The sequence below is a fragment of the Manis pentadactyla genome, chromosome 3, assembly GCF_030020395.1.
Source record: "Manis pentadactyla isolate mManPen7 chromosome 3, mManPen7.hap1, whole genome shotgun sequence".
NCBI classification, from domain to species: domain Eukaryota; kingdom Metazoa; phylum Chordata; class Mammalia; order Pholidota; family Manidae; genus Manis; species Manis pentadactyla.
The window spans coordinates 93,744,605-93,767,452 of NC_080021.1; the positions used below are offsets into that span (position 1 = coordinate 93,744,605).

Below are 22,848 nucleotides of genomic sequence, written 5' to 3' on the forward strand. Positions count from 1 at the left end.
GAGGCGCTGAGTGCTGCCTCATGTGGGGTCTCTCACTAAGGCTCTTTCCTGGGCCTTCTAGAGATGAAAGTGAATCAGAAGGCCCTGCCCAAGCCCCACCCTGTCTTACTTAAAAGCAGTAGGTGGAGTTGGGCTCAAGAGGGAACCCTTGTGGTGTGCCCCACATCTCTGGCTCCTACTTGGAGGGCCTCACTGTTAGCTGCCTCGCTGGCCAGCAAAGCCCCTGTGCTCACTTCTGTGCTGGTCTCTCAGCTGGAGGGGCTTGAAGAAGTCCTAGTCCAACAGCTCCCAACTCTTTTCCTTCCAAGGCCCCTATTACTCCACAAATTGTCTTTTTACCAAACAAACCATAAGGTTGTTGAACGGTTCATTTGTTTCCGAGTTTGTGTTGTCAAGGACTTGATGGTCCCATCAGAGCCTGGGCATGGGGAGAACCGAGTGGCATTCCCCATTGAAGAAGCCACACGACCTGTGTGACCCCTCTGCACATTCACTTGTGAGTACCTGGCAGTTTCTACCCACTCATTCATTTGCTATGACGGCTATGACTAGCGGGAGCTGCCATTCATGCTCAGGCCCGAGCGACAGGAGCAGCTGAGGCAGTCCTGAATGAATGGATGGAGCAGTCAGCCCCTCCTGCCTCCCTGTTGGTAACCCCCTCTTTTTCTCCCCAAATCATAGACATCTCCCCCTAGGGGAGCTCAGCCAGTGCAGGGGAAGGTGGGCAGGTGATCACACTGGGAAGGCTCCTCCTGAGGATAGGAACTGCAGAGCTGAGCTCCATGACATGGGAAAAAGAGGGTTATGGGGCATTTCTGGCAGCCCACCCTCTCCATCCTCTTCTCACAGTCACAAGTCCGCTCCCTGGCAGAAAAAACCATGATCCAAAAGGTGGGCAGAAAGGGGCCTGAAAGGGGGTACACTGCAGTGATACCCAATGTCACCCCTGAGACCGCGCTGCCTACTATCCAAGTAGTCTTCCTAGTCCCCAGCATGCTGTAAGGCCCCGCTGAGTTGTCCTGTCTGGCAGCCTCCGCCGCTGGCACGATCAGGCCCCACACCCCTGTGTGATGGCTCTCCCGCGAGCATGCCTCATTCTCAAGAGCATCGTCTGTGCCTGTGGGTGCCCAGGTGGAGTGCTTTCAAGGCAGGAGCCTTCCTGCATCACCAACAGCCAGTACAGACGGTGCCTGGGAGAAGTTGTGCTCTGCCCACGTTTGTACAGGAAGAAAAGAGGGCAAGGCAGAACCAGAGAAGACAGACTCAGTGTGCCCCTTCCTCCCCTCCCAGCCGAGCCAGGTCTGGGAAGGCTCTGCTTCCTGTTTGCACACGGGGACACCTCCTGTCTCCTCCCTGACACCCAAACCCCACACACACCCCAACACACACATGCCAAGGGTAGCTCAGAAAACCCTGCCCCCACCCAAACATGCTAGAGCTGGGGTGGTGGGGGTCTGCCTTCCTCTGTGAGGTGGGGGTCAGACCCTCTCTGGGGAGTTGGTTGCACAGGGAGGGCAGGAGGCCCTGGGCCACTCCTCCCAGGAGCACCAACCTGGCTTTCCTCCCCTCCATTTCTGGAGCCAGGCCATAGGGCGCCCATCTGGGCAGCCCCAGGGCTATAGAATCCACACTCTGCCCTGGCCCTGTTAGTAACTGGGACCCCTCAGCCTCCCCGTGACTCCAGCATTCTGAGCACTGAACATGTTTCACCATTTGACATGGCAAGAGGCCAGCCATGTCCAACGGCAGGCAGCCCTGCAACAGTGACAAGAACAGGTGAGGGGAGCAGGCTTGGCCCAGCACTGGAAGTCTGGGAGTCAGAACAGTGGGGACCACCCAGTCCATCAGGGGAGCCAAACCATAAGAGGCCCATACATGGCCCTTTCCTAAACCTCTCCAGGTCTTTAACCATGCAGCCAGGTCAGAGAATCACAGCATTACAGAAAATGGCAGGCACAGGATGGAAAGGCACTGGTGAGATGGAAAACACATGCTAGTGCCCTGGGGTGAGGGCCATCTGCAGTGGGAAAGACCAGCTGAGATCGTAAATAACTGCCAAAGAGCAAGAAGGAGCTTGCAGAATGAGGTGTTTGGTCCTTCCCAGGTTATAGAGAAGCCAGAGAGAAGTACAGGGAGGAGCAGGTGAGGTCATCGCTGGGCTGGGCAGCAGCCAAGAGATTAGACAGACCCTGTTCTATGGTGCAAGGCTGCAAAAGGCCACCTCGGATCCCTCCACGGGTGCACCGAGCATAGTCCCAGTGCATAAGGGGTAGGGTGGCCTCATGTTATGACCCCAAACTCAGAACTTGGACAACTTTGCATAGGAAATGGGACAGGGTGACTTACCTAGACTTTTCCTAAAAATCTGTATATGTTGAGACTCTGCTCTTCATGACTTTTGGGGAGGGGATGTGCACTGTGAAGGGATGCGCTCCGATCTGAAATCCTATGAGCTGGTGCCAGTGGCTGACATCTAAACCCTTGTCCTACGAGTTCTATGTAAGAAGTCTCCCTATTTCCACACCAAGAGGGAATGAACTTGTGATTGTTCATTTTATGCATCAACTTGGCTGTGAGAAAGGACACCCAGAAAAGCAGGTGAAGCATTACTTCTGGGTGTGTCTGTGAGGGTGTTTTCAGCAGACACAGCACTTGACCTGGCAGACAGAGGAGCTGATGGCTCTCCAAAGTGCGGTGGGCACCGTTCAGTCCATCCAACGTCCGGATGAACACAAGGGGAGGAAGGCCGATTCGCTGTCTGGTTGAGCTGACACGTCACCTTCCTCTGCCCTCTGATGTGGCGCTCCTGGTTCCTGGGCCTTCATCCTCCCATCAATCTCCAGTTGTCAGGCCTTCACATTCAGACGGATTCCACGAGCCCTCCAGGGTCTCCAGACTGCAGAGGGGAGACTGTGGGGCCTCTCAGCCTCCATGATCACATGAGCTCACTCCTATCATTAATCTCCTCCTGTAGAGTTATATGCATCATATGTATCCTACTGGTTCTGTTGCTTTGGAGAACCCTAACTGCTGGGATTTGGGGATCCTGCCTGGACTGTGTCCAGGGTTCTCAGAAGCTGGGCCATAAAGAGGCACCACCTCCCTCCAGTCCCCATTGGTCTTCCCCTCCCTGTTGAGTCTGACATTGCACAATCCCTGGAACCCCATTTTCACTGGAGAACTCACTCTAGGGGCAGAGGTAATTCCTCACGGGTGAGGGAGCCCAGACAGTCTCCTGCATCTCGTACAGATCATGGGAGGGCATGTACTAGACCCACCATTCTCCAGGGGTCTAGATACCCCATGTGCGACAGGTTACAATCTAGTGTGAATGTTGATGAGTTTTATTATTTGTTCTGAAGAAGGAGACTAGGCCTTGTTCACAGGCGTTATATTAAAAGATGCACCTTGATGAGAACTGTACACAGAGAGAAAGATTTTATCATTCACTGGGAGAGCATGTCTACTGTGTGCCAGGTCCATGCTGGAAAACTTCCTGGAGTAGGAGGCATTTGTACAGGCCTAAAAACAGACCTTCAAAGGCCCATCATACTAAACATAAATGAAGATTTAAAAGGTCAAAGGGCAGTTCAGAATGAAAATTTATTATTTAGTATATTGCATTGAAACTTCTGTTTTGACCAGAAATAGAATAATTCATCTAAAATCAATATGCTAATTAATGCCATGAAGATTTAAGAGAAATTTTGCTTGAGTTCAGGTTAGTTTTGTTTTGTTTTCACCAAAGCTCTTTCTCCCCAACCAGTTCCAGAGGACTCACCAGTTCAGTTCTGCTCAGCAGAATGCTAGTTTTGTATGTGATTCATGTTTCAGAGACCAAGCACTTACCAAATACTTAAAACATACACAACATATTTGTGTGATTGACAACTTAGTACATCTGTAAATTAAAAGAAGTACTAAAGGATTAGCATACCTTGGAAATCTATTAGAAGCGAGAAACCTGCCCATCTGCAACTCATAAAACCCTTGACATCAGAAACATGTACAAATCCTCAATCTCAAAACGAGTTGGGTCTCCTTTCCCAAATCATTGACACGATTTGAAAAAACCTAGGGAACTTTCCTCCTTGCCAGGCTGTGGTGCAATGTTAGGAGAGGTGACCATAGCTACTACAGGGCACCTCCAGAAAACTAACAGGCAGAGACCTTCGCTGGACAAGGGAAACTTCAGAGGAATATTCAAAAACTGGTAAAACAGTTCCCCTGATGGGGATCTCTGCAAAAGTTATAAAGTGTTTTTTAAAATAATTTTTTGGTAAATTGGGAAATACCAGCAGATTGACCATTTGCAGAACTAGCCTTGGCAAACTGGCTTCCAGAGAAGTGGCTTTCAGAGAAGTGGGTTTCCCCAGAGTGACCTCAAGCCGAGTTGGCTCCTGACGCTGCTCACACACTGTCCAGTTCTCAGAGTCCTACGTTGAGGCCAGGCCACATTGGGACCCGGGGGGTATGTAACAGCAAAGGTCTGCAAGGGGTTCTGAGTTAACACGGAAGCCATGTCTCTGTCTCCTGCAGAGGGTCAGGGGCAAGGAGGACTTCATGACAACTCACGGCTGCTGGCTTCCAGGAGACATTCCACCCTGTGGGTCCTGACCAGCAGGCCACCCAGGAGAGGTGGCCCAGCAACCTCCACCTGAAACCAGCCCCGCAGGTGACAGGAGGCACTACTGGAGGGGCAGCATCCTGAGCCCTCAAAGTCCATCCCAGGCCCTCTCTCCTCCCAGAGCCGAAGTGAGTCACTTTCTCCCCCAGACCCTCAGACTCACTTCTTGTTCTCCTGGGCCAATAGGTAGAGAAGATTCTGTGGCTTTCTTCTTGCCCTGTGGCCTTAGGAAGGACTCTTCAGTGATAGCCTCAAACGGCCCACCTCTAATAGCAGCCAGACCACCTGCCTCCCTGGGCTGTCCATGCCTACATTTCTCTTGCCATCCGTGAGCTCTAATGGTCCACACATTTCATGCATTATTTTTAGTCTAACATATTTTAAACACATGAAGATATGGAGAATCAAATAGCTAGATCTGTGCAGCCCGTGACCAGCTTAAGAAACCCAATATGAAGGTGTCGGTGAGGATCCCTTGTCCCTCCCCAATCCCTTCCTATCCTCCAGAGGAGACATCAGTCCTGAACTTGGAGTTTACTCTTCCCATTTATGAGACACATATTTTTCCAGAGTCACCAAAAAAAAAAGTATTTTTTTAAAAAAATGAAAATTGATGTTACACTCCACAGACAGGAGCAGTGGCTCTCAGACATTTGGGCCTCATGGGACAGTTAGCTGTCAAAATCAATTTAGGGCGCTGGTAGGACTCTCCATTTATCAGAGTAAGAACATGAAAAAAGGAAACCCAGAAAACTATCATCTGCCATCACAGTAGCTTCATGAAAGAAAGGCCATTTGTCACAGAAAATATAGAAAGAACATATTTTTACAATTTAAAAAAAGGAATACATTTAGACAAAAAGTCTTGGTTTTTCTCATTTCCACACAAAGCTTAGAAAAACTTCATGTTGCATCACCTTGGCATTTAGGACTCACTAATTTAGAAACCCAGACTTCTGTGACCTGTGTCTCTAAGAGGTTGGGACCTTCCAGAGGGAAACACCCCATCCTGGACGGAGAGGGGGCGTTTGTCACCCCATGCCCCTCAGATGCCCCACACGCAGTCTGGTAGCTGCCGGCCCCATTTTCTTATCTGATTCCACACCTCACCAGCCCATCCCTGTCCCAGCTCAGACCTGTAGGACTCACATGATCCCTTCCCTTCTTCTCCAGTGTCCCCAGCACACTGGCCACCACCCAGGACTTCCCCTCACTGTGTCCGGCACTGACTGTGCTCAGAGGCACTTGGCCAGCCCCTGAGGCAGCAGTGTGCAAGGGTCACAGGGGACCAGAGTGACCTGCTGAAATGTCAAAGGGGAGAAAAGTAAGAAAATCCATCCATACACAGCAGGCCTACCTCAGTGACCTAGCCCTGCTCCACCCACTGGGCACAAACCGATGTGCTTTGTCACTCACCCCCACCAATGCCAGGATAAAGGCTGGGTAAGGAGACAGTATTTTGCAATAACCCCCAGGTAAGCCAGCTCTGTCTCTCCACCCTGAGCTGAGAACCACTGACTTGGCACAAGCTAGGACAAGATACAAAAGCACCATCACCAAAAATAAAAATGTCCCTAAAAGCAAGAAAAACCCATTTCATGAAGCAGGAAGCAGAAGCCCACCATTAAGTGACACCCAGAGCACGGGGCTGGTTACAGACCATGCTGAAAAATGATGTGTTTCTGAATCCTGAGTCCAGGTGACCCTTCACCTCCCCGGCTGCCCCATGTCAGTCTGGCACCACCGACGACTCAGCTTCTTACTCCAAGCCCGACTGTTCCCTTACCCAGCCTGGGCCTCCATTTCCAGGTAGCTGCCTGAGCCCGTGGAGCAGATGGTCTCTCAGAATCAGGACAAGGGAGCCTGGAAACTCAGAGCTGAGACAGGCTGCCCCAAATGGGTCTAATTTTTCACAGGCACCCAGCAGTGTCCCAAACTCAATTCAAAGGACAGCTCTGCTTGACCTCAGGGTGGGTGGAGCAACCACAGGCAGGGCCCCTGTCTCCCAGCCCCTCCAGGGTGGGGCACCCCCACCCCCAGCCTGGGGAACAACTTCAGAGCCTCCAGCTCACAGAAGGGCCAAGAGGGGCTGCAGCCAGGAAGGTCTGGGCAGCAGTAGGGGGCTGGCTCCTGGGGGGCAGTAGGGGAGGAAACCTCTCACAGGTGACCTGCTATGCCCCTCAGCCTGTCCCCCAGGGTCTGGCTGCAGCCCCCACCTCAAGCCAGCCCACCTGCCCCCTCACCCATCACAGCACTGCTGCTCCTTCCATTCCCCAACTGTCCAGTGAGGCGGCCCCATCTTCAGTGCCCCCACCTCTGTGTGTTTGTTTCAGTCTTTAAGATCCTGTATCTCAAAGGCGAGATGAGTGCGCATGCACTCACACACACACACACACACACACACACACACACACACACACACACACATTTATTTTTTAATTAGAGCCTGAAGAACAGTTGGCTATATGCAAGGATGATAAACCTTATTGTTTGTGGCATAGGCAGTGCTCTCGTCCTGTGGTCCAGGATCCGGGCCCTGGTCCTGACTCAGCTCGGGCAGACCCTTGAGCCTCTTCCATCCCCCTTCCAAATCCCATGATCCCACCCACTCCTCTGTTACAAGTATCAGAGAAGCAAACTCGTATTGGTTCTCCAACCAGGGCCGAGGAAAAGGGACAGAGACTCAAAGGAACCCCAGACACCAGTGTTTGGGGGACCCGTGACCTAACAATCCCCAGTCAAACGTTCAAACACCAGTGCACATGCCCTCGGAGATCACATTCCTTTTATTTTGACCACCACATGGCTTTGGGGTTCCTCACAGCAGCCCTGTGTGGTAGGGAGCACCCCCATTTCCCTGCAGGGTACAGCAACAGGAACTGGCCTAGGGATACAGGGTAGAGGGGCTCCCTCCCAAGGAGCCCCAGGGGCTCATCTCCCAGGCCCAAGAGTGGCAAGGCTTTCCCACCAGGTAGGCAATTCCCACCACCCAGACCCTCCCTTTATACCCCACCACAAAAGCAGGGGCCCCAAAAAAGCATGAGAACCAGGATCAGGTGGAAGGAGGTGGCTGGGCCCTCACTTCTGGGAGAGGATGCGCACGAACTCCTCGTAGTTCACCTGCCCGTCCTGGTCCACGTCAGCCTCGTGGATCATGGCCTCCAGCACCTCCTGGGAAAGCTCCTCACCCAGCTTGGCCATGACCTGCTTGAGCTCGTCCACACTGATGTAGCCGTTGCCGTCCACGTCGAAGACACGGAAGGCCTCCTGCAGGCCTTGCTTTTTCCTCCAGGCCTTCATCCTCCTGACCATCTCTTCCAGGAACTCTGGGAAGCTGATGACGCCGTCAGCATCTGTGTCCACCTTGCTGATGATCTCCTTCAGCTCGGCCTCCGACAGATTCTTGCCCAGGGCCTGCATCACGGCGCCCAGCTCCTGAGTGTTGATGCTGCCATCCCCGTCCTTGTCAAACTTGGAGAAGGCCTCCTTCAACTCGGCCACCTGCTCTTGAGACAGCTGCTCCTCCATGCTGCTCACTCGTGTCACGGAGCTTCCTAGCCTGCTGCCAGCTCAACAGGCCCACGTCAGAGCTGGGGACCCGCAGTCAGGGTGCCAGGCCGAGTCTGTATGAGGTCAGAGCTCCAGCGGTGCCTTGCCATAGGTGGGAGCCCCCTCCTTTTCTGCAGTCAGAGTAAAGGGAGGAGGGAGGCTCCCCACCCTTCCCATGTCCCCAGGCCAAACCCTCCTCCCAGGGAGGGACAAGAAGGCAGCTGCAGACAAGAAATGCAGGAACCGGAGTAACAGGGCCCGCCCAGGAGAGGCTGGAGGGAGCCAGCACGTGGCCATCCAGGGCAGCCGGCCTCTGCCGGCCCCACAGCTCACCACGTTGCTCCAGAAGCCTTTGTCCTCATAGGGGCCCAGCCAAGCTGAGGGCTTCACCACAGCTTCCCCAGCACACAGAGGCTGAGGCTGAGAAGGGGCAGGGCCCTCCCTCAGAGGACACAGCAGGCCCCATGTGGTGGGAGGCTGTGTGTGGTACGCCTGCTCTCCTCCCGCGGGGCTGCCGTTCAGCTCTGGTCCAGCTCTTGTCCACCAGGGCAGGGCTGGTGCAGGCAGATGGTGGAAGAATTGAGTGGAGTCCTAACCGGTGGAACCATGGGCATCACCAAATTCCCAGGCCAGATAGACAGAGACACGGTAGCCAGCCGGTGCTTGAGAAAGCAGGGAGCGGGTTTGCATTCAGAACCAGGAGCGGACGTGGGTATTGTTTGTGAGATGAATGTCCATAATGTGATTTCAGAGGTGAGGAAATGGCTATCTATTCCCAGAGCACCTCTCTGCTGGGCCCTGGCTCTTGATTCCATCCTATCAAGTCCAAGTTTCTTGATGCAGTCACGGGAGGGACAGGGGCGCTTGTCCATGTGCATGAACGCATCTTGCCAGAGAGCCGCAGGAGAGCTGGGTGCCGGAGCAGGCCAGCCCTGAAGAGGCTGGGGTAGAAGGATGTGGACCTGGTGCTGAAACAGTGAACTTCACTTGGCCTGGCCTGCAGATGTGCTCAGAATCAGCCCCAAGTGCAGAAACCAAGGCTGGGTGCCTCCGGGCCCAAAACCTTACCTGTTCCCTGAAGGAAATCAGCTCTGCCCAGTGCTCTGAGGAGCAGTTTAGATGGAGAGCTCAGACCTTGGGAACTGTCTCTAAGTCCTCAGCAAGTGAAACCCTAGCCTGTGAGGGTACAGTTACACTGGGGTCCCAACAGTGACTTTCAAGAGAGATCCCCTCTTGATCCCTCTAATACCCAAGACATGCCTGACCTCTGCCTGTAAGTAAGGAATAAACTGCTCTGCTCTCCTCCTGAGAAATGTTACCAATTCCATCTCTTTCTGGTTCACCCATCGAACAGATTGAGAACTGTCTCCTTCCCTGTAGGACAGCCAGGCAAACATCTCCCCACTCTCAGCCCTGCACACAAACCCCGAGACCCCCAAGTCTAGGGCACCACAATGTGGAGAGAGACACAAAGGAAGGCCCCAGTTGCCTAACTCCCTTTGTAGAAACATCTCGAAGGACTGCTCTTTCATCTTTGTGCTGGGCTTCTACAGAGGCCCCCACAAATACTGAGTAACAAATTTCTCAATGAAACTGAAAGGCAGTATGGTGTGGAACTAAGGGTCCACCTGGGAGACCAGCTCAGGGGTAAGCACAAAGGAAGGGTGGGGCTCCCAACAGCCAGGATCAGATCAGCTCCTTCATTCATCTATATTTTTAAGAATATTTGAAGATATAAATCAATACTTTAAATTTCCTTTTCTTCTCATCTTATCATCAGGACTTGTGATTAAAAATCCAAGATGCTTATTTTCTTATTTTCCCTTGGCATTAACTAACATCATAAACAACAGAGAGCTTTTCAGATACTATCAGGGGACTTGTGCGCTTCGTTCTAGCTCCATCCCTGATTTGGAAACATCTCAATATGTTCATCAATAAAAATAATGCATCCACCGTATCTAACCAGGGCACCAGGAGCAAAGATCAATATGTCTTTGATCAATAGGAGGTGTTATTCCTCTGTGATAAACCTCATGTTTAGTAGGAAGCTGGTTTGTGTTTGATGCAAACCAACGCTCAAGATAACATCCCCTTGAAGGGGACCTCACTCTCCATTTTATTATACTTTCTGAATTGAGCTGATAAATTAAACTTGTCTGTCAGGGGGTTTCAGTTACATCAAACAGTCCAAGCCTCTGAAGGTTACTCAGCTCTTGGACAGCAACCCTAACAGTTGGAGTTCCTCGCAGAGCGGAGGCTTCTACTTAGAGCATCAAGCTGAGGGTCATCACGGGACGGGAAGGTGATGATTAGCTGACGTTCATTGTCTCCGTGTGGAGATGGAGTCTCAGGAGGTGAAGTCCTGTGCCCAGGCCACCCAGGAGTATTGGGAAGAGATCTAGACCCTGGTTGAGTGCCTCTCCATCCTCCATGCACCGTTTGGTCCTCCTGCTTCCCCTAGAACAGAGTTTTATTCCCACTGGAGTCGTCTCTCTACCCCTCCAGACCCAGTTCCCAGCCTGAGTACGCGAGCATTCGACCTCACTGAGCCTGCTGCCCATGAGCGACCAACATCACAGGGCATCTGACAGTCAAACCTGGGCTGGGGAAAGGGGCACAGTTTGGCATTTGGTGCAAAATCTAAGCGAGTTTCATTAAGCCCTTTCTACCCCTGCAGGTGGGTGCAGCGCCCAGCCCAGCTTCTCAGAGGGAGTGGGAGAAAGCTCAGAGAGCACCTCTGCCAGGCTCCCTGTGTCATGGGAGAAGGTTGTCCATTGGGAAGAGCCCAAAGCATGCTCAGAAGAGAGGTGAGATGAGAAGATGGCCCACATCAGTGTGTGCCCTCCCCCTGCTGAGTGAAGGAGACACGGGAAGATGCTGAGGGGCACAGAGTCATGGCAGCTGCATGGGGAGCTCTGTGTGCTCAAAAGGGGCCCCTAGAGCCAGCGGGCAAGGAGCAGGTGGCTTCAGTGTCCACAGGATGTGACTCAGGAACAGAGACACCCTGGGGCCTCCCATGACTGGCTTTGTGGGCGAAATACTGGTGAGAAACCAGTAAGGCCGGTCTGAGAGGCTCCTGGGCTCCTCATCCCCCAACGAGGGCTCATGATGACAAGAACAGAGCCTGTGCAGGGCCCTCCGTCCCCAGGGGAGCCCCAGCTTCACAGAGCTGCCCCCTGCCACCTCTCAAGGTGAGCAGTAGGAACACCGAGCTGTGTGCTGCCCCTGGAGGATCCCACCCCATACTGAAGGGGAAGACATACTGAAGTCGAAGACACACTACCTGACCTCAGGACTCACTGAAAGCTGCAGCAGTCGGGTCAGCATGTCCATCTTGGGCTTTGGAACCAGGCAGCCGTGGGCTGTGGCCCTGGCTTCCCAGGTCATGGGCTGTGTGCAGGGGCAGGCGAGTTCACTGCCCCAGCGCCAGCTGCCTGCATTGTGCAGGAAATAGTACCAGTTCCTGCCCTCTAAGGGGTGCAGACACTTAAGCCAGCTGCAGGGAAAACATTCGCTCAGTACATGGCACAGAGTGAACGCACATTAATAGGAGCTTTACTGTCACTCATCCGCCCGTTCACCCAGGTGTCACGTCTCTGCTGGGCCCTCACCAGACTTCCACTGCCTGCAAGCATCTTCCAGGCCAAAGCAGACAGGGTGGCTATTCTGAGCTCTCAGAAAGTCTTAGACCATGTTAAATACCTGCTGTCAGTGGTACAAGGTCTGACCTGCTCGTTCTTCTATTCCTAGTGCGCAGCCTGGAGCAGTGATTCATCGAGGGATGGACATCACTTTCCAGGAAATGGTCACATTGTGAGGACTCAGGAGTTGGACGTCACCTTTCCGCTTTAGACCCTTGTCCAGGCAAAGGCATGATTGGGCTAACAGAGAGTCACCTCGGAGATGGCAGACGCCCTACTCTCATAGGGATTATGTTCAAGAGAGACCTACCACATGCCTGTGTGCTGTGAGGCTTGTGCGTTTGCTTGCTCTGCACTCAGAACTGTCTGCTGGCGTGGCTGCAGCCAGTGCCCACAGTTTGCCCAGACTTACTGGGCACCTCTTCTCGGTCAGTGGCACACCTGGCAACTCTGCAGGGCACACACCCCTGTCTGTTCCTAGTCCCCACACATTATGGCCTGCTGGCAATGGCACCCCAGTTATCTAGCACTTTTGGCCAGAAGTGCTCTGAGTAAGGTATTTTCCAGGTAACAGGAACTTAGCTCTTTAAACACCAAGCATTTGAACTTTAACCGTCTTGAGGAAACCTTCCTAAAGTATATATAATATGTTTTATTTCCCATCATTGTAAACAAAGTACATGGAGTACTCAGTCTTGTCATAGTGAGCAGTACCTCAGGGAGAGAGGCAGGTGCATGGTCACACTCCAGACGTGCCCAGGTAGCAGTAATTCCTCTCACTGGTCCTTCCCACCTCCTGTCTCCTGGTCAGCTGTTACACTTCCTGGGTCCTAATGGACTACCGGCGTAACAAAACAGAGGACAGGGACGGGCACAAGATCGTGTAGTACTTGGTCTCCTCCATGTTTGTCCTTGGCAACGCTGGCATGCAGAGACAGGGGGCACTGGCCAAACCGGGTGGGAGCCGAGCAGAGGCCCTACTCTCATAGGGATTGGCCCCACGCCTGCCTGACAAGCTCAGGGCCTAACCAGGGCAGGACGTCATTACCCGACGAGAGGGGTGGCCTGGTGACCCCTGGGAAGGCTGTCATCCTCTAGGAGAGGGTCCTCCGTGTGCCAGATACAGGACGAGACGGGGACCAGCACCGACTGCCCCACTGCCTCAGTGGGAGCCATGTTCACCGAGTTGCCTGCTCCGAGCACAAAAATCCCACACAGCAGGCATAGCCACATGCAGCTCCAGGCAGACTGAGTGCCGACACCAGGCTCAGAGTCTGCAGGCAGCTGCAGCCCAGGCAGACTGTGTTCAGAGGAGGGGAGACAAGACTGGGGAGAGTGAAGGAAAGAGGGGGCCTGGCCCCACCCCTAGATTCCTGTCCCTGTACAGCCCAGAGAGGGAAGCTGGTGCTTGCTACCAGTTACAGCTGGCTGTCTGCAGTCAGAAAGAAGAGAAACAGAGGCAGGGACTGGAGTGGCCTTCGGAGACAGGGTGCAAAGATCAGCCCCAAAGGCCACCGTGCTTCCTTGAGTGGAGCCCTCCGTAACCTGCCCTCCCCTCAGGGTGGACTGGCAGCCCGTCCCACCTCCGGCCGGTCTCAGGCCATACCCTGCCATCACCCCAGACTTAGCGCCACCAGGAGGCCGCTCTTGCCCTCCCACTTGTTCCCCTTCCCGCATGGCACTTGGTCCAGGCACTCAGCTGAGCGTGGCAAGTGTGGGCCTCTGTTTAGTTTTTGTCTCCCTGGCCAGGCCTAAGGGGAGGCAGTCTGCTTTCTCTGCACATGCTGGGTGCTGAGCAGAGGCTGGGTGAATGTGGGGGCCGATGGCATGGCGCTCTTCCTGCAATCCCTGGCTCTGGTTCATGCTGGTCTCACCACCATCGTGTCCATGGCCAAGGTAATTGACTCACACAATAAGCGCAGAAACAGTCAAGACTAATCTGACTTTCGGAGGGCCTGACTGCTTCACCTGTCCTTCCTTTGGCCCTGGAAGATAGCAGGAGCCTGGCAGGAGCAGCAGAAGGGGCCTCCACCGGGTGGTCACAGCCCCACCATGCATGCACTGTGACAAAGCACAGTCCCCGTGTCAGGTGACGCCCCAGCACTGCCCAGGAGCTGTCCTCAATCTGGCAGAAGGGTAGTGGCCCATGGAAGGATGGTGAGACCGGAGCTGTGCCAGAAGGAGGTGGAGGTACAGTCTCAGCTCCTCCTCTCACACTTAGTATCTGGCGTCCATTTTACATTTTAGATGAGGTGACTTCGGAAATAGACTTGAGACATAGTCCGTTCTCAGTACATTCCTGTGAAACCTGGGATAGGGTTCCACCAGGAACACCATCGTTCACAGTTACCTTCCACATCTTCATTCTACATTGAAGGAAGGCTGCCATTATCCTCCTGTCTTCTGGGACAAGCTGCCTTCTGATTCTCACTTGACCTTCTCTCTCCCTTGATAACCTCGTCTCCGCTTACACCCATCTTTTTATTTGATTTCAGATTGTTTCCTTTATTTAGAAATACATACTTGTTGGAGCCATGTACACATACACGGATACACATGTATTTCTGTCTTAAATGCAAAGGTTTTCACTGTAATCATAAACTTCAAAGAATTGGAACTTGGAACAAATGGCCTTCTTGCCTCTTAGTGAGTTTCATACCCCTCAGGAAGAACAATCACCTTGTTTTCTTTAAGGTGATTGCCACACCCCCAAGGTTTGGTGGCTTTAAGTAATGAAGAGCCTGCTTAGTCGTATCAAGTGCTTCCTGGTATCAAAGGAATTGCAGCACGCAGCCCTGGCCCTGCAGCAGCATTACCCTACACAACTTCTTTCAAAGCATCAAGTTTGAAAGGCTGGTGGGTCATAAAAATGAGCCCTTCCAGAGTCAGCACACCACTTTCCTCTGCCCCCCACCTTCCCTCCGCTCCCCAGGGCTGGACGCAGTGCAGGGGAGGCCACAAGTGAGCACGTGGCCAGCTGCCTGGGAGAAGTTACCAAGACCCACACATGTCACAACAAATCGCCCTTCTTCCAGGAGCATGGGAAGTCTGAGGAGATTTTTACTTGTTTGGCTGCTTTTACTGTGAGACCTACTAGTGACTTGCTTGCATTAGGGGAGCTCATTCGATCCTGATTTGCACAGCGACTGTCAGGAATTAGATCGTGTGGCCCCCAGATGCTGACAGGGCTCTGATCAGAGGGCACTGGCCTAGCCTAGGCGGCTGCACCGCTAAGAAGCTTGATGCAGCATCAAGGGCCCAGAGGTTGGCCTCATAAAGCCACCGTTGGAAAGCTGTGGGACCCGATGTGAGGATAGGCCGACCCCAGAAGACCCAGGGGACTCTCACAACAGCCCAGCAGCTCAGCTGCCTCACACTTGACTTCATTCTGCGGGGGAGGCCTTTCTTCACAAAAGCAAGCCACACTGCACAGTCTGACCCAGAGTAAGGCAACGTGCCATTGCCCTGTGAATTCCGGGAAAGGTGTTCTCATGTCACAGAGCAGCCCCGGCACGAGGACGCTTCTGCTTATTAACAGATAAAATAAACAACCCAGCTCTGACCCAGAACAATGATCTCCTCCCTGAACTTGAATGCCAGCCCCACCCAGGACAGCCCTGGAGGAATCTTGATTCATACAGGACTGACCAAAGATCATCATAGGAGTTGGGGCATGCATGGAATCTGGAGCAGCCTTGAATGGGGAGGTGAGAAAGACGGGCCCAGGACCCTGGTTCCCACGCAAGGCCCCCGATGAGTTGAGAAGACCCTCTCCTAGCAATGAGGGTGGCCATGCTCAGTATACGTCGGAATACAGAGCAAGGCATGTTTATTGCCAGCCAGTGCAGAAAGCAAGGAGCAGCAGAAGTAGTGGTCAGCAGCACCTGTGCACAGTGGCACATGATGCCACCACCGTCCCCAGGCCAATCTCAGTGACATCGTGCATGTCTCATCATTATGTCCGTTTGTCTGCATCATTGTTGCTCCTTAGACTGAGAACTGCAGAGATCCCAGAACAGCAGCCATGTGTCCCCTGCAATTTAGTGCGACCACTCATTTCTGGAGGATGAGAGGGGAGGGCCTGAAGGGAAGTCCCTGGTAGGAGCTGTAGCAGCTGAGACCAAAGACCCCAAAGGAGAACTAGATAGCCAGCAAGGCGCCCCCCAGGGGCTCCCTTTGACACATTCCCAGAGTAACCCTAAGCCCACAGGAGAAGTACCCACCCCCAGGGGAGAAGTTGGAGGCCCCACCTCAGCACCTGGCCATGCTCAGAGCCCCCAGGACCCTCCCCACCTCTACTCAGGATCTTTCCTCGGTCCTCTGCCTGCTCCCTCTAGACCAACAATGGTCAGAAGGTCTGCGTAACTTTCACATCTGGCTTTGAGGAGAGGTCCCACATCACCCCCAGACCTGCTGGCTCTCCTCACTCCCACTGTGCTCTAGCCGCTCTCTAAGGAGCCCCTGTCGGCATCCCAGGGCGGTGACCATAATAAAAAGCAAATCAGATAAAAAAGCCATAGTACCAGATGGTTTGCAGGGTGTTGGGAGCATGAGTCGATCTTCCTACAGCCTGGGCAGTAACAAGGGTGTGCGTGGGGCAGGGGGGCTGATCTAGCGGCAGCACAGAGATGTGAGAGGGAGGGCGAGCCCCGGGAAGGTGTCCGGGGGAGCAGCAGCAGCTGCTCCGGGGCAGCCAGAGGACACCAGGCCCCAGAAGCCACTGAGCAAACCTGAGGACCGTGGGGGGAATGACAGACAACATGCGGTGGAGAAGATGAACATTTGGGAAAGGCCACGTGAAGCACCACGGAAGTTTAGGCCGTTCGAGAAGGACTTGGAGGGGAGATGCATGCAGCTGTCCTGGTGCAGCTGGAGGCTGTGCTGCCCTGTCCTGACTGCCTCTCGCACACCCTTCGCGGAGCAAACATTGATGGAAGTTTGCTCCCCCAAGGCAGAGGGCTCAATGAGGGCTCCACGAGAAATCAGGAGCAACCTGCCTCTTGTGAAACTTACATGGGGAGGAACAGAAAATAAGCTAGCAAATGAACAAATAAGATCAGTGTAGGATCAATGTAGGAGTGTAAGCTGTGAGGACAATTAAAGAGGAAGACTGATAGAAGAGATGAGGGGAAGGAGGGCTAAGTAAAAGTGGTGGCCTGGGGGACCCCATGAGGAGGCAAAATTTGACCTTGTTGGAAGTGACAAGAAGGGGCAGCCACTTGAAGGTCAGGGACAGAGTGTCCAGGCAGACAAGGCAGCTCATGCAGAGATACTAAGGTGCAAATCAGGTTGGGAGTGTTCAAGGAACAGAAAGCAGTGACCCATGCACGGCATTACAGAACCATGTGTGGGGAAGAGTTCCATTCAAAGCATGAGACCAGTGCGTTTTAGTGTAACAGCATCGAAAGTTCAGTGACATGGTTTCAGATTCCACACTGCAACTAAATTGTAAGAAACTACCACTTGTTAAATTTTGATATGGTATCACAAATGAATATCCACAATGATCTGAAAGAGTCATTTAAATGTCCTCTCCTTTTCCAACAGACTATCTGTGCGAAGCTGGATTATCCTAAACTTCAAATCAAAACAATATACAAACCCCCAAGACACAGTGCAGAAGCAGCCACACTTCTATAAACCCAGACATTAGAGACTAGAATTCACAAAATAATTATTTTAGGTGTTACTCTTGTAAATTTTTGTTTTAAGAATATAATTACTTTTCACATAACTATGTTATTTATGCTAACATATAATGGGTTTTTAATTTCTATTTTTCAAAGTTACAAAAAGCATAAAAAATATATTTAAGGATCTCAAGATTTTGTCGATTCTAATTTCAAACCCAGTAAAGGTTGACAGATGTACTGCACATAAAAGAAAGCCCTTTGGAATCCTCAGTGGTTTCCAAATGTTTAGATGGTCCTAAGATTTTATAGGGAAATGGGTCAGTGCAGTGAGAGGTTGCAGGGACAGAATTACAGGAGCCCATGAAATAAAAACATTCCCTCTGTCACAGTTTCCTAGCCAGTGAGTTGCAACAGTTTAGCCCATCCCAGCACTGTCTTTGTGAGTGATGAGTGACTCAGTTTAAAAGTCCTCACCAAGTTTGACACTCTGAAAATGGAGGCTGGAGGTTGGAGTCATGATCCAGGAAGCTGCACACCTCCGCTGCCCTCTTCTAGGTGAAACAGGCAGGAAGCAAGAATGGATGCATCCATCCTCAGACATCTCAGACCCGAGTTTCCCCATGAGGTTCATACTTTGTCCTCTAGGACTGTCATGACAGGCCCATCCCTGTGGCTCCCCTTCCATTCCTGCTCCTGCCCTGGTATTGTTTGATTCATGCATCCCTTTGGGGTAAGGAGTTGGCATATGAATTGGGGGGACATTCGGACTGCAGCACCCAGTTTATCTACTCTTTCTTTCATGAGTTGGGCTTTCGACGTCATGTCTAAAGACAACCCAGACCCAAACTGGATGACTTTATGTTTGGGTATCACTGCTCAACCTAAGCTCATCCAGATTTTCTCCTGTTATCTTCTAGAAGCTTTATAGTTCTGTGCCTTATATTTTGGTCTATGATCTATTTTGAGTTACTTTTCATGAAGGACGCGAGTCCCTGTCCATATTTGTGTTTTGCATGTAGCTGTCTGGGGGTTCCAGCATGCCTTGGAAAGACTGTCTTTGCTCTGTTCCACCACCTGTGCCCCTTTGTCGGCATCCGTTGACTCTATTTGTGTGGGTCTATTTCTGGGCTCCCTTTTCTGTTCTGTTGATCAATGTGTCTCTTTTTCCTCCACCAACACACTGTCTTGACTGCTGCAGCTTTCAGTGAGTTCTGAAGCCAGGTAGTGTCAGTCTCCAGCTCTCTTCTTCCCCTTCAGTGTTGAATGGGCTCTTCCAGTCTCCCCGTCTGGCTTTTCACCCACTGGGCAAAGCAGCTGCTTCTTGCATGGTGGGCAGTCATTCCCCAAGGCCTCCCAGAGTTGAGATCTGGGTCTGTGTGCCTGGTGTACACCCCACCTCTCTTCTTCAGAAAATCTCTTACCAATACCCCTTACTTCAGCTCTGCGCATCCCCCAGCCAGGGGCCCCGCCTTTCAGATGTGCCTTGTGCATTTCTGCATCGATCAGAGAATAAAACGTGAGGCCCCACCACACCATGGCTACCTCACCCATGTCCGCCCTCCTCTCCTTCTTTTCTCCCTTCACCTGTGAGGCTGTGGCCCCACAAGCCACCTCTTTGACTTTGGCCATGCCATGCCTTCTGCTCTACCGGGCTTGGAGCCCTCCGGCCTCCCCGCCTGGGAAGAGCCTCTGCACCAGGTCTCCTCCATGACCACCTCTGTGGAGAAGCCCTCCTTGGTCATCCCTAGGGAAGCAACCTCCCCGTATTCCCCCATCATCACCTCTTTATTTCCTTCCAAGTGTTTATCAAAAATATCAAAGAATGCTGCTTGTTAGTTTCACTAGCTGTCTTGTGGATATAAGCTGCTTGTGGACTGGGAGTTGCCTGTCTTGTGCACAGCACTGTTCCCAGCTTCTAGAATAGTACCCACACATCGTAGGCAGTCATTAAGTACCTATGGGTGAAGAGTGAGTGAATGACGGAGGAAATCCCCCTCCAGTTACATTTCTTCTAAAGACGACAAGACTGCCTTCTACCTGAAGAAAAAACCTGTGTTCCTTCTCTGAAAATCCTAAGGATTTCATGTTTTGGAGACCAATGACAAGGAGGGAAGTTCCTTTCAGACAAAGACAGTTTCTGCTTTTCCTCCTGCCAAATTCTTCAGCTGAAGCCATGTGGGGCTGGTGGCTTTCGTGAGTGAAGGGCATGAACATCTGGGTCGGGGAGGGGAGGGAGATCCACAGGAAAGGCCAGCAATCTCCCTGGAGATGTGCACTGCGCCTTCACAGGGCACGTGCTGAGGCTTCCAGTCCCGGGTGTCAGGGTGGAGAGCTGGCCCCATTCACCAGAGGCGCCGGCGTCAGCTCAATTAACAGATTAACCTGGCTGCTGGCACTGGACTCCTGTTCAAACAGGACCCGGCCTTCAGGCAACCACAGGGTGGGGAGTCTGAATGTGAGGGCGAGCTCTGCTCCTTCTTAAGCACCAGCCAGCGGAGCCAGGGCTAGACTGCCTGCCAGCCAGCGTCCCTCGAGTGGCCACCTGTCCTGGGAGCCACCGCACCCTGAGGCTGCTACCACCCGTGTCCCGCACCGCCACACACCATGGCGGACCAGCTGACAGATGAGCAGGTGGCTGAGATCAGGGAGGCCTTCTCCCTGTTCGACAAGGACGGAGATGGCACCATCACCACCCAGGAGCTGGGCACTGTCATGCGGTCCCTGGGGCTGAACCCCACGGAGGCGGAGCTCCGGGGCATGGTGGGCAAGATCGACCGCGACGGCAGCGGCACCGTGGACTTCCCCGAGTTCCTGGGCATGATGGCCAAGCAGACGCAGGGTAGGGACAGCGAGGAGGAGGTCCGCGAGGCCTTCCGCACCTTTGACAAGGATGGCAATGGCTTTGTGAGCGCAGCCGAGCTGCGGCAGGTGATGACGCGGCTGGGAGAGAAGCTGAGTGAGGAGGAGGTGGACGAGATGCTCCGGGCAGCCGACGTGGACGGCGATGGGCAGGTGAACTATGAGGAATTCGTGCGCGTGCTGGTCTCCAAGTGAGGGCGGGGTCCGCTCCAGCCACCCCGCACCCACTCTCCTCTCCTCGGGCAAGGCTGATTCAGCCAGCTTTCCACAGCTCCCTTGTCTCCTTTCCCGCCACTCCCTCCCAAGCCCAGCAAACCCTGGTGCTTCCATCACTCCAGCACCGAAGGGCCTTGCCCTGCACAGACAATGGGCCGAGGATCCCCCGAGCTGCACTGACCCCTCTGTCCACGGGGAGCGCAGCTGACACCACGAGCCCGCAGGGCAGAGTCCCCAGGGCCTGACTGACGTCTTCGCTGGCAGTCCCAGGGGGGAGGAGGAGTCTGGCCCGGGGTGAGGGGCCATGGAGCTCTGACAGCTGACATCAGGCCTCCAGAAGGATCTGTTCCCTTCCACGGGGCGCCTGTGCGCTCCCTTCTGCCTTCACCGAGCACCGTGACTCATCTCTGCCAGCTGGGAGTAAACCTGGGTCAGTTGTAGCAGGTCTGAATTCACCTTCACGGAGGGAGACTTGTGTGCAAGGGAGAGGAAAGCTGTAAAGGAATAAAAACTCTTGTGGTTCTTTCATGTTTCCTTTTTTCTGGTTCCCACTGACATGATCCTTGTTCATTAAGTCCAGGGTTTAAATGAGACAGGAATCTGCATTTTTGTGCTTTTTGAAAATGCACCAAAATCTCTTTTGTTGAGCATAGCGAAAAGAGGGAAGCCTAGGTAAAGCAAATCTAGAATATTTATTTCAACTAAAATGGATCCATCAGTAGCAAAGAGCATTTTAAAGTCCAGGCAGGGCCCTGAAGAGCTGAGGGCTGGCAGCAGTGGGCACTCTGATCCCTTGGTGCTACCCCAACAATCCCCTCTGCTGTGGTACCTGTGGCTCAGGACCTGCAGGCAGCGAGTACCCCCAGCCTGCCAGTGCATGTGGGGCCAGAACTGGTGCTCCCGCGGTAGATACCTCCCGGAGGCTGGAGAGACCTTGTCAGAGGCGATTTTAGTTCCAAAGTGGGGTAGCATTTTCTGGGGTGGACACATCACTGCTAGCCGCGGTGGTCACAGAGCAGGTGGCCAATCTTGGGTAAGGGCATTTCCACCACACCCCTCCCCACTGTGCATGCTCCCTCAGATATAAAATGAACATGGGCTTTGGGGTGCATGGCCAGGGATGGGTGGCTTTGCGTTGTCACTGCCCAGCTGACGGTGCTCAGATGGCTTCTATCCCTGGTGATGGCAAATGTGCTTTCAGCCCCCGGGTGCCAGGGTCGTGGACCCTCCGCGTGCTGGTCCCAACTGCCTTCCCATGGGGCACCTGATCTGAGTACTTCCCCATCTACAGAGGAGGAAACAAAGACACAGACAGCTTAAGAAATCAGCCTGCTGACCCCCACTGCTGAGCGAGAGATGGGGCTGAAGGCAAGCCCACAACCTGATGCCACCACACTGCCCCCACGCCTGCAACCTGACATACCACAGTGCCTCTCCCCAGCTTTGGGGAGGTTTGGAAAAGTGTTCTTAACATGCCTGGAGGGCAATAGGTGTTTAATAAATGTCAGCTCCTGTTGCTGTCACCTTCTAACTCCAACACTGTGAGGCTTGGCAACACATTTCCACCCCTCAGCATGGCGCAAGGGCAGAGTGGGGGCAGGAAGGGGATGGGTTCCTGGATGGTAGTGGCCCCAGTGCTAGCAGCTATGGAGCTGCTTCCAAGCAGGAGAGGAGGCCAGGCTACCCGCGGTCTTGCAGATCCCACCTCTTTACACGGGTCCTCTGTGGCCTCAGCAGTAGGGATTGCTGCAACGCCTGAAGTCGGAGGTGGGCACAACCCCAGAGCAGGAAAGGGCAGAAGGACCAAGCAAGCTGTTGCCGGTGACGTCCTGACAGGTATGACAGCCCCACCTGCCAAAAGCAACATGGGCGTCTCCCCAGGGACAGAAGGATTCCCACCCCAGGGTATTTCATGGGAGTCTCCTAAATGCTTCAGGAAGGAAGGAAATAGAGGTAAGGAAGGGCTGGGTTCCGAGGCCCCCTTCACACAGGTCACCCATCTGTAGCCACCAGCATGCACCTGGCTTGTAACCCCTATCTTTCCCAGTGGCATCCTATCTAAACCCTTGCAAGTTTGGGGACCAATGTGTCTGCTGCCACTTCAGCTACAAGGGGAGGAGGTATCATTTTGTGCTCCCCACCCAGTCTCCTGGCGATTTAGCTTCAACAGGTCATCCTGTGAAGGCACGTGGCAGGCAGGACCACCGCAGGCTTCTGTGGGGGTTGCAGTGAGCGCTCCAGGAGCCAGGCTGTGAGTGGGGTTCCGAGGCCAGCTGGAATGAGCAAAAGTGACATCTCTCCACTGGACAAGACAACAGCA

General features: G+C 53.2%; 2 protein-coding genes and 2 long non-coding RNA genes across 4 annotated transcripts in view; 2 read left to right on the plus strand and 2 right to left on the minus strand.

The window, feature by feature from the left end:
- LOC118912362 (uncharacterized) overlaps nt 1–22,848 on the minus strand; it is a 43,511-nt gene that overhangs the window by 12,036 nt on the left and 8,627 nt on the right. The window lies entirely within an intron of this gene.
- LOC130682904 (calmodulin-like) lies at nt 7,396–8,308 on the minus strand. The gene has a single exon (XM_057498174.1). The coding sequence runs from the start codon at nt 8,153–8,155 to the stop codon at nt 7,706–7,708; it is 450 nt and encodes a 149-aa protein (XP_057354157.1). The 5' UTR covers nt 8,156–8,308; the 3' UTR covers nt 7,396–7,705.
- On the plus strand, nt 17,833–22,065 carry LOC130682906 (uncharacterized). Its single transcript, XR_008996338.1, has 2 exons — nt 17,833–18,078; nt 21,820–22,065. It is a non-coding gene; the product is annotated as an uncharacterized LOC130682906 (long non-coding RNA).
- Nucleotides 19,941–21,051, plus strand: LOC130682903 (calmodulin-like protein 3). The gene has a single exon (XM_057498173.1). It carries the CDS (start codon nt 20,058–20,060, stop codon nt 20,505–20,507), a length of 450 nt encoding a protein of 149 aa, XP_057354156.1. The 5' UTR covers nt 19,941–20,057; the 3' UTR covers nt 20,508–21,051.